We start from the raw sequence: 11,799 nt of genomic DNA on the forward strand, positions 1-11,799 counted from the left end.
AATATTTAGCCTGTATATCAGGCTAACTCCCCTATTCCATGAAGCAGTACCACTGGGTCTTTGCCATACCTGAAAGGGCAGTCACAGCCTTGGTTTAATGTCTCATCTGAAAGATGGCATTCCAGGGGTGTATTTTCTTAGCGATGCCCATAAGTGTCAGCCTATCCTCGTCACTTGCTTTGGACTTGAACCCACAAACCTACTGACTCAGAGGCAAGATATTGAGTTGAGAATCGATAGCATTGCTACGCACAATACTCCCAACATAAAATATACGTGTGCAAACGGGGCTAACAATGGCATTAGCAAAATACAGATCAACATTTATTTTTAGCTTTGCTTTAACCTCTTTCCACTTTAACATGTACGTAAGGCTCATCTTTTTTCATTTCAGATGATTAGCAGTCACATAGTTGTGCAAGATTTAAAGTGTAACATGGTTTTGGTTCAATAAATGTCATCATGGCACCAATATTTTTCTCACAAATCCCAGGCTGTCACCACTGATATTCTACTGTGACTGAGGGAACCTCTGAATGAGTCGAAAGCACTTACAACATCGTCACTATAATAAGTACCATATATAATTTAAGCGGGCCACTCGGCCCAAAGGTTTGGTCAGCGGACATCAGGGACCCGATAGAGTTTTGTGCAGGACGTCACATGCCGATGGAAACTGTCTCGCCACATGAATTTCTTACTGCAGATGTGGCACTCGTATGGTTTAATGCCAGTGTGGATCTTCATATGGCCAACAAGATGATGCTTCATTTTAAATTTCTTACCACAAACACCACAGCCGTAAGGTCGAAGACCAAGATGCATGCTCATATGGCGATCCCGCTGACTCTTGTGAGTGAAGTTTTTGCCACACTGACAGGGGTAAAGTTTGTAAACAACAGCGGTGAAGCCAGAGTGAGGGGTATTTTCATTGACCGGTGTCCCAGGTTCACCATCAGCGCCGTAACCGGGCAGTCGATTCACCTGCATTTCAGCTGCCATTAGCGGATCCTGGCGGTGTGCACTGACGTTTCCATCTCCCCGGTCGGCTGAAAATTCATCAAGCGAGGAGCCGTAGAAGTCAACCTGTTCGTCATAGGAACGATTCTCAGACCCTTCCTCAAACACCTCGGGATTTTTGGCAGCAACAATATTAAAGCTGTCGTCAATACTCGACGATTGTATCACTGGCTCGGCCTGAGTGTTGTTTTCCGACTCGGAGACCTGATGATCTTCCACTGCAGGGAGAGTTACCCCATCACCGTAATCCTGCTCAAACCTTTCCTGTTTCACGTACACCCAACGTTTGTGTGGCATTATACTGGGCTGACTATAGAGCGGCCTGGCAAATGCGTACTCCGCACTGTCGCTTGCTCCTTCCTCGCCATCCTGGCTGTTCATTTCCGCACTTAAATGATCCTGCTCCCCAGATGAATTGCTGGGAAGGTTGTCATGATCTACTGATTGGGGCGGTGACACGTTATCCTCTTTGGGGCTCTCTTCGCCATTCTCCTCAGCCTTTGAATCGTCGGTCAGACCTTTACTGAGTTCGGGCGGTCCGAGAACCCCGAGTTCGGAATGCTCCCCTAAACCATTGAAATTACTGCTGCTAGGTGACTGATGGTCAGTGGAATGATTTGCCTTATGGTATGGGACAGTGGGGATCTTTAGGAGTTCCGTGCACTTATCCACCACATGCCACATTTGAAGAAAGCTTGCGACTGTTAGGTAGCTGACAATGTCGGTGGCTGGCAGTACGAGCTTTCCCGTGTAGCAAGACAACAAAACATTCTCAAAAGCCTTTGGGCTCATCACATCTGGCAGGAGAATCCGATTACTATTCTTCAGTAGTACCTGATCACAAAAATAAGGTGAACTAGCTGCTAACACAGCCCTGTGGGCCCTGAATAAATGGCCTTGAACTTGAATAGTTATGTCACATAGCTGTCCTTCATGACGCTGTTGGTTTAATCTTTGCAGTAAAGTACTTGTGAAATTTGGGAACTCCACACGAAAAAAGTTGCTTGCCAGCTCCATCGTAGATTAAATCAAAAACTGTTTAAAAAAAAGAGACAATAGATATGTTAAATGCTATTTCGGAAAATGCTAAAGCTGTGCATCATTGAGAATGAAAGTGCCATTTTTTAATACTTCTTTTAAATATTGGTTGGTGAAATAGAATGTTTGTTTTTGAGTAAAGTACACATATTGCAGTTTAGAATATAAATCAAATTTGGGCAATGTGGTTATGATACTGGACAGAAATTTGTATTTGAATATCACTATGGCAGGAAGGCAACTAAATTTAATTAAATCATCAGTTCTGGTTATTATGAAACGGACACACTGACATATAAACCTGTCTGATCCCTTTTAGATAAGATAACACTACCTTTATCTGGTCTGACTTCTATGAGTGGTCTGAAGAAGGTTCTCGACACGAAACGTCAACTCTTCCTTTACTCCAGAGATGCTACCTGACCTAATGAGTTACTCCATCATTTTATGGTGTGAATTCAACGCGACTTCACTTACAGGAATGTTGTTGAATGTCCACTGATCAAATGGCTCATAAGACCATTAAATTATATGAAATCAAAAAGCTATACGATTAAACTCGATGGACCAGCTAGCAATGACAGTACATACTGCAACTGCAGGTCTTTGCACTCACACCCATGAACTTGCTCTGAAGCTGGAACATTGTACCACTGAACAGCTAAGGTCATGTTTGCAGGATTAGATCTTGCAACCAAATCCCAGACACCTCCACCCCCATCCATAGTTGTACTCTACCCCGTGGAAGATGGATCTTGATCTGAACAAAAAGTGCTGGGATCAGTTCAGTCAGGAAAAGACTCTGAATTAGTCAAAAGCAAATGAATTCAGTTGCATCACGATGACTGTCCTGATAGACATCGTGTTGAACCTCTTTTGCTGTAGGTTTTGAGAAAGCAAGAGAGAGGAACCTACTTGACCTTGTCTCACTAAATCACTTGTCACAAATGTAACTGTCCACAACAGTATTGACCACTGCACAGTTTGGCCATTTTAACATAACTATGGCCCCCATTACAACTGTAAAGACTGTGATTGGAGGAACATCTCCTACCCCAATGCCATTTCACCTTTAACAAGGAACATGGCAAAAGCCTAGTGGAACTTATTAACCCATCACATAAAATTCTTGATACTCTCCAAGGCAAATCAACTTGATACCTGGGCCACCATTCTCCATCTTGAAAAATGTCTCCCTTCATTATCTATGCATCAAAGCATGTACCCCACCTGCATGCGATTGGCCCATATCCCTCTAAACCTGTCCTATCCATGCAGCTTCCTAAATGTTTCTGAAAAGTTGTGATAGTACCTGGCTCAACTACCCCATCTGGCAGCTCGCTGCATACACCTACCACCTTTTGTTCCTACTCAATCTTTCCACCCTCACCGTAAACCTACGCCCTCTGGTTCTGATTCCCCTCCTCTGGGAAAGACACTCTGTACTTCCACCCCATTTAATTCCTCTCATGATTTTCTACACCTCTATAAGATCACCCCTCAATATTCTAAGCGCCAAGGAATAGAGTGTTAGCCTGCTCAACCTCTCCCTATAGCTCAGGTCCTGGCAATAACCGTGTAAATCTTCAACATCTCCCAAACCTGCAATTTCTGCCATATCACTGCACTATGATAGGTGATAAATATGAACATTACCACCTTCAATTCACACACTTTACTGACTTGCAATTGCTACTGCATTATTGGGTAAGACTCCAAGAACGCACTGCCTAACAGCACTGTGGCACAGCCCAACCAGACAGACTGTAATAATTCAAGAGGGAGCTCACCATCACCTTCCGCAGGACTAATTAGGATGGGTAATAAATAACATTTATCCTATGAATGAAATAAAAATAAAATCCTTCACATCTTTCCTCTGAAGTCTGACGTTCATATTTATATTGAATCCCTTACAATGCAAACATTTTGTAGTGATGGAAATGTTAAATGGAGGAAAAGATAATAGAAATATTTTATAAAGCAATGAATATATTCAAATACACATTATCATTCACAAATTAATGTTTGAGGTATCTCTTAATAAATGAAAGTGAATTTAAAAAAAACACAAACTTTCCCCACATAGCTACTGTGACGAAAATTACACTAACTCTCAAATATAGGGTTAAAAAGAGTTGGAAATTAAAATTTTACGTTAGACTTATGATTATCGGTGTAACTAAGCATTGTTAACAGTTCATTTGATAGTATTTAAAAATAAGGAACACTGAATAATAACATGGACAGTCCCCCGAAATAAATGTATATCAAAAGTAGTATGTATAAGAAGGAACTGCAGATGCTGGTTTGTACCGATGATAACCCAAAATGCACGAGTAACTCAGCGGGCCAGGCAGCATCTTTGGAAAAAATAGATGACATTAGAAGTAGTCTGAAGAAGGGTTTCCACCTGAAGCGTCAACCATTTCTTCTCTCCAGAGATGCTGCCTGACCCATTGAGTTATTCAGCATTTTGTGTCTATCTTCAACATCAAAAGCAGGCCAGGCATCATGCATAAAAAAAGAAACGGGCAATGTTTTGTTCTATTTTCAATTCTCGAGGATGCTGAGTGCTTCCAGCATTTCCTGTTTCTGTTTACAATCCAACATCTGCAGTTTTTTACTCTCAGTTAAAAGCAGTTATGGATTAGTCATTTTAACAGTGCGTGAGAACATATCAACCACCAACATGGCAAGACATTGTTAAGCACACTGCTTGCTTGTTTTATTCTCTTCGTAAGGATCTCGCTTTTATTATTTTTACCCTCCCCGAAACCTTATTATGTCACAAACACTACTTATCGATTCAAATTATGTTATTTCTTTCCTTCAAAATTGCAAATTGTATTTATTTCTGACGCATTTCTTGTAGGGCAAGAGAAACTTTGGTCAAATAAAATCTGGGCACTGAACCAACCCTGCAAAGGTCAAAAAAATGTTTCAAGTATAATTTACATCATGTTACATGCCATTGGGATGATATCTAACAATCATCTCAATGTTGATATAATATCATTGCACTTTCTCTGCCTGGAACTGTTTGGAAAATACTGACAGAGACAGAGACATTCTATATGGTGGGGGAAAAAACTGACTCCACGGGTTAATCTGGAATTGGTTTTGCAGTTAAACATAAAATAATGAACCAGTCTTGCAAAATAACGCACCAATTAATGAAGTCCATGAGTTCTGCATGGGTGCGGGAGGTAGCACCAATGCAGTCATCAATGTAACGATGTTAGAGTTTGGGACAGGGCCAGTGTATGTCTGGAACATGGATTGTTCAACATACCCTACAAAGAGGCAGGCATAGCTGGAGCACGTGCGAACGCCCATAGCTACGCCTTTGAATTCGAGGAAGTGGGAGAAGTCAAAAGAACAGTTGTTGAGGGTGAGGACAAGCTCCCTAGGCGGAGGAGCGTGTTAGTAGAGGGAAATTGGCTGGTTCTGCGGTCAAGGATGAAATGAAGTGCTTTAAGGCCTTCTTGGTGTGGGGTGGAGGTGTAAAGTGGCTGAACGTCCATAGCAAAGATGAGGGAGTGGGGGCTCGGAAAGCAGAAGTCATAAAAGAGATGAAGGACGCGTTAGGCATCTTGGATACAGGTTGGGGGAGATTGGACCGGGGCGGATAGGATGGAGTCGAGGTACATGGAAGTCATTTCAGTGGGACAGGAGCAGGCAGAAACAATGCATCTGCCAGGGAAGTTGTGTTTATGGATTTTGGGGAGAAGGTAAAACCGGGCTGTGTGGGGCTGGGAAACGATAAGGATGGAGGCTGTGGAGGGCAGACAGCCGGAAGTGATAAAATAACAAATGGCCTGAAATTTTATGGTCCGGTGTTCATCTCTGGGGTCATGGTCCAAGGATAAGTAGGAGGAGGTGTCCGAGAGCTGGCGCCTAGGTCAGCGCGCCAGACTACCACGGCACCTCCCTTGTTGGCGGGTTTGATAATAATGGTGGGGTTGCTGCAGAGTGAGCAGAGGGCTGTACGTTCGGAGGGGGTGAGGTTAGAGTTAGGTAAGGAGATTGGAACGGTTGAGACAATTAATGTCATGTCGGCAGTTAGAAATGAAGTGATCTAAAGAGGGCAGAAGGCCGCTCAAGGGAGTCCACGAGGAGGGGGACCGGAGGAGACGGGGTCATCACTGGGTGATGAGGACTCTTTCCCCATAGAAAAAGGTATGGAGGCGATGGAAAAAAAGCTCTACGCTGGGGCGGATCCGGGACCCGTTGAGGTGGGGCCAGAGGGGACTGAAGGCTGTTGAGGACCATTTATTATCGGAAAGAGGGAGGTCGGGGGAAGGGGGGGGATGGTGAAGATACGACATGGGTGGGGGTTGGGGTCAGAGGAGGACCGGGGAATGGATAGAGGTTGAGGTGAGGTACTGTGGGGGATTGTGGGTGTACTGTCTAAGACGCGAGGAAGATTGTATGGGTATGAATATTGTATGGGTGGAGGGTTGTCAAGGTAATGTGGTTAAAAGAGTGGGAAAGGGAAGACCCAGAGGAATCATTACTGAGGTGCCCTGTTGGAGGGGGAGCAGTGGGACCCAGGAGAGTCTACTCACAGCTGTAATGTGACAGGCTATGTAAATGTTTAGTTACCTCCCAGCAATGTTATTGGGGAATTAGGCGATAGCAAAACCACTGATTGTCGAGCACTCATAGGCAGCAAGTAGCAGTCATATCACACGTCAGTATGGGTCTGAATATTGCCCAGACTTGGCTGTAAGCTGGGATTGCTTCCTTTTTCCTGGGATGCAATTAATATAACTACTTATAGGACTACATATAAACTTAACTGCAAAACTAAACAAAAGTAGACTGCCAATTTAAATAATTACCTTAAGTTAGCAAAATTGCAGCAGGAATTAACAAAATTCTGAGCTTAGGTTTGATTTGCAGATAAACAAATTATCAGGAGAGAAATGATAAATCATGATTATACAGGTCATTTAATGCTTATATTTCACAAAATAAATAGTCAATAGATTCATAAAGTCATACAGTGTGGAAACAGGCCCTTCCGTCCAACTTGCCCACGCCGGCCAGCATGTCCCAGTTACACTAGTCCCACCTGCATATCTCACTAAACCTGTCCTATCCATGGTCTGTTTCTTAAACGTTGAGATAGTCCCTGCCTCAACTAGCTCCTCTGGCAGCTCGTTCCATACACCTTGTGTGAAAAGGTTACCCCTCAGATTTCTATTAAATCTTTTCTCCTTCACCTTAAACCTATGTCCTCTGGTCCTCGATTCCCCCACTCTAGGCAAGACACTAGTCTACTCAATCTATAGGGAGGTTAGAAGACCTGTGACCCGCACTGTTGCTACGCTACGCCAACTGGAGTACATGCGATGAACTGCAGGTAAGCACTGACCATTATTTCCAGCGTAGCGGGCCCGTTAAAATCCGCCGAAATTGTCAATATTTGCGCTGTAAATAATTATGGAAATCGGGATAAGTGTGAGAGACATTTATCCTACTTCAGATTTCCAAAAGTGAGGAGAAATGACAGTAGATAGAAGCGAGAGCTGAAGGGACAACAACAGCCAAAGTGCTTGGCGAACATTGGCCGTACAGATATCGAGATTGAAAATATTGGGAATTATCGCGTTTGCTCATTGCAATTCATCGACAGTAAGGCATTATTTGTGTTTTTTCTTGATTCCTTTGGCATCTAAAAAGTTTCAGAAGTGATAAATCTGGCTGTAAAATGTTTTAAATCGCTCAAGTGGGTTTTTACATTCAAAAAGAAAACGCCTCCGAAGCAAAATTTATCACAAAAAAAAAATCTCAAACCATACGCGGGTTTTGAATTTTACTCAGATGGCATAATAGTTAGCTGTTAATTGGACATAATCATCCTCAGCAAATTGATAATATCCTATTGAAAGGGAGCGGGTGTTTAAGCTGTCAGGACATTTTATTATTTGCCAAAATATACATCTCAATAGCATAATGATAGAAAACTTACTTTTCCACACACCACTCGTAAGTCTGGAGATTTTTTTAATGATAAATTTAGCTTCAGAACCGCTTTCTTTTTGCATGTAAAAACCCACTTCAGAACCAGGGGCGATTTTAAAATTTTACAGCCAGGTTTATCACTTCTGAAACTTTTTTAACACAAATAATGCTTTACTGTTGAAGAATTGCAGTGAGTAAACGCAATAATTCCTAATATTTTCAATCTCGATATCTGCACGGCCAATGTTCGCCAAGCACTTCAGCTGTTGTTGTCCCTTCAGCTCTCTCTTCTCTTGACCCTCATTTCCCTTCACTTTTGGTATTCTAAAGTAGGATAGATGTCTCCCACGGTTACCCCGACCCACAATTAATTACAGCGCCAAAATTCACCATTTTGGAGTTTTTTAACAGGTAGGAAAGTACGCGTTTTGTGTATTAACAACATATACCGGAAGCTGCAATGTCCTCCAGGTGGATTGAGCGGCTCTGTGCATCAAGCCCTTTGACCCGGTGACCTTACGTGCAACTCCTCTCATGATTTTATACACTATAAGATCACCCCTCATCCTCCTGTGCTCCAAGGATTGGGATCCAAGCCTCTTTCCATCTTAACAACATCCTTCCCATAGCAGGGTGATCAAAATTGAACGCAATACATCAGAAACTGCTACACCAACAGTTTGTACAATTGTAACATAATATCCCAACTGTATACCCAGTACCCTGACTGATGAAGACCAATGCATGGAAAACCTTCTTCACCACCCTATCTGCCCGACTGTGATGCCACTTTCAATGAACTACGTGCCTGCACTCCTGGATCTCTCTGCTCTACGACATCCGCAGGGTCCTGCCATTCACTGAATATTGCCCAGACTTGGCTGGGCAATCTGTTTGGAATAAAACCACATATATAAGACTTTAAATTTAGATGCCAAACTAAAACAAATTAGACCACTAATTTAAATAATTGCCTTAAGTTAGCAAATTTACAGCAGGAAATGCATTTGTTAGCTTAGGTTTGATAAACAAATTATCAGATAAATGGAAAAATCATGATACACAGGTAATTTAATGATTATTTTTCACAAAATAAATGTATATTATACTTAATATGAACGTTTTAGCTTCTTTAGCATGGTATTCTATTCAAAAAGCGATGTATTTACCAACTGGGCAAAGCTTGAGATGTACTTTTCCTGCATTCACCCTTTGCAGCTTTGCTCAAGCATTCTGCTAGACCCCGCCCCCCTTGTCCGCCCCAGCCGACGAGTGATTGGTCGGACGTACGTCAATCACATGATACCGCCCACTGTCGGGGAAGAGGCCGCGGCCCGTAGGTCGAGGGGGCCGTCAATCAGCGGCGGTGACGTCAACACGCCCGCCCACCCGGCCCGGCCCACGACGTCAACAAGTCGCCTCCGTCTCGGCGCGGCCTTCGCACCCTCACGGCGGGACCCGACCCGACGGGACAACAGCGGCCGCCGGCGAGCGAGCGAGGGAGGTAGGTCGGCCGGCCGACCCCGCCTCGGCTCCTGCCCGCGGGGAGAGGGTTAGCGCGGCGGGAGCAGGGGGCAGCGGCGGCAGCCGTCATCAACGCCTACCTGTGAGAGCAGCCTTCACCTGAGAGGCCGCAGCGGCAGTTCCCCGACAACCGCGCTGACGTCACCGCCAGCTCACGTGACCGCCGCGGCACGCCTGCCGTGTAAACAAACGGGCCGGCCCCGCGCACGCGCACTCCGTTCTGCACTGCACTACCCAGCACTGCCTTCAAAGGGCCATTGTCACATGTACACAGCACATACTGAGTTCAATGGCACCTCGTTGTCACAATTATCCAGCAAATAGAGTTCAATGGTCCTTCATTGTCACAAGCACCCAGCAGATACTGCCTTCAATGGCACTTCATTGTCACATGTATCACAGTACCGAATGAACTGCAGGCAAGAGGTACAGAAGTCGGAAAATGCACATCTCCAGATGTGCGGACAGTTTCTTCCCAGCTATTATCAGGCAACTGATCCATTTTATCAACAACTAGAGAGCTACTATATACCTCATTGGACACCCAACTTTACTGAACTTTATCTCGCACTAAACATTATTGCCTTTATCTTGTATCTGTACACTGTGACTGGCTTTATTGTAATTATATAGTCTTTCCTGCAACTGGATAGTAAGCAACAAAAAAGCTTTTCACTGTACCTCAGTACACGTGACAATAATAGACAATAGGTGCAGGAGTAGGCCATTTGGCCCTTCCAGCCAGCACCACCATTCAATGTGATCATGGCTGATCATCCCCAATCAGTACCCCGTTCCTGCCTTCTCCCCATATCCCCTGACTCGGCCACCTTTAAGAGCCCAATAACACTCTCCTGAAAGTATCCAGAGAACCGGCCTCCACTGCCCTCTGAGGCCTCCACTGCGCTCTGAGGCAGAGAATGCCACAGACTCACAACTCTCTGTGAGAAAAAGTGTTTCCTCGTCTCCGTTCTAAATGGCTTACCCCTTATTCTTAAACTGTGGCCCCTGGTTCTGGAATCCCCCAACATCGGGAACATGTTTCCTGCCCGTAGCGTGTCCAAACCCTTAACAATCTTATATGTTTCAATAAGATCACCTCTCATCCTTCTAAACTCCAGAGTGTACAAGCCCAGCCATGCCATTCTCTCGGCATATGACAGTCCCACCATCCCGAGAATTAACCTTGTAAACCTACGCTGCACTCCCTCAATAGAAAGAATGTCCTTCCTCAAATTAAGGGACCAAAATTGCACACAATATTCCAGGTGTGGACTCACTAGGGCCCTGTACAACTGCAGAAGGACCTCTTTGCTCCTATACTCGACTCCTCTTGTTATAAAGGCCAACATGCCATTTGCTTTCTTCACTGCCTGCTGTACCTACATGCTTGCTTTCATAGACTGATGAGCAAGGACCCCCAGATCCCATTGTACTTCCCCTTTTCCCAACTTGACGTCATTTAGATAGTAATCTGCCTTCCTGTTTTTGATACCAAAGTGGATAACCTCACATTTATCCACGTTAAACTTCATCTGCCATGCATCTGCCCACTCCCCCAACCTGTCCAGGTCACCCTGCATTCGCATAGTATCCTCCTCACTGCCACCCAGCTCTGTGTCATCTGCAAATTTGCTAATGTTGCTTTGAATCCCTTCATCCAAATCATTGATGTATATTGTAAATAGCTGCGGTCCCATCACCGAGCCTTGCGGTACCCCACTGGTCATGGCCTGCCATTGTGAAAGGGACCCGTTAATCCCTACTCTTTGATTCCTGTCTGCCAACCAATTTTCTATCCATGTCAGCACTCTACCCCCAATACCATGTGCCCTAATTTTGCCCACTAATCTCCTATGTGGGACCCTGTCAAATGCTTTCTGAAAGTCCAGGTACACTACATCCACTGGCTCTCCCTTGTCCATTTTCCTAGTTTCATCCTCAAAAAATTCCAGAAGATTAGTCAGGCATGATTTCCCCTTCATGCTGACTCGGACTGATCCTGTTGCTGCTATCCAAATGTGCGGCTATTTCATATTTTATAATTGATTCCAGCATCTTCCCCACTACCGATGTCAGGCTAACTGGTCTATAATTCCCTGTTTTCTCTCTCCCGTCTTTCTTAAAAAGTGGGATAACATTAGCTACCCTCCAATCCATAGGAATTGATCCTGAGTCTATAAAACATAGGAAAACTCTTTATTATCACATGTATAGTGAAATTCTTTCGTTAAGTTATTACTA

At 44.1% G+C, this 11,799-nt stretch overlaps 1 protein-coding gene across 2 annotated transcripts; it reads right to left on the bottom strand.

The window, feature by feature from the left end:
- Nucleotides 1-302: 302 nt before the first annotated feature.
- zbtb43 (zinc finger and BTB domain containing 43) lies at nt 303-10,007 on the bottom strand. 2 transcript variants are annotated; one of them, XM_055659800.1, is made up of 2 exons: nt 9,636-10,007; nt 303-2,055 (listed from the first exon to the last, which is right to left on the bottom strand). In XM_055659800.1, exon 2 carries the CDS (start codon nt 2,035-2,037, stop codon nt 619-621), a length of 1,419 nt encoding a protein of 472 aa, XP_055515775.1. In that variant the 5' UTR covers nt 2,038-2,055; nt 9,636-10,007; the 3' UTR covers nt 303-618. The 2 variants fall into 2 exon arrangements, with proteins under 2 accessions (XP_055515775.1, XP_055515776.1); XM_055659801.1 differs by lacking the exon at nt 9,636-10,007 and adding an exon at nt 9,201-9,289.
- Between the last annotated feature and the right edge of the window lie 1,792 nt (nt 10,008-11,799).

The sequence above is a fragment of the Leucoraja erinacea genome, chromosome 31 (genome assembly GCF_028641065.1).
Source record: "Leucoraja erinacea ecotype New England chromosome 31, Leri_hhj_1, whole genome shotgun sequence".
In the NCBI taxonomy this organism is placed as follows: Eukaryota; Metazoa; Chordata; class Chondrichthyes; order Rajiformes; family Rajidae; genus Leucoraja; species Leucoraja erinaceus.

Excerpts from the sequence above, each read along its gene's own strand:
- zbtb43 (XM_055659800.1), bottom strand. The coding sequence starts at position 2,037 with ATGGAGCTGGCAAGCAACTTTTTTCGTGTGGAGTTCCCAAATTTCACA.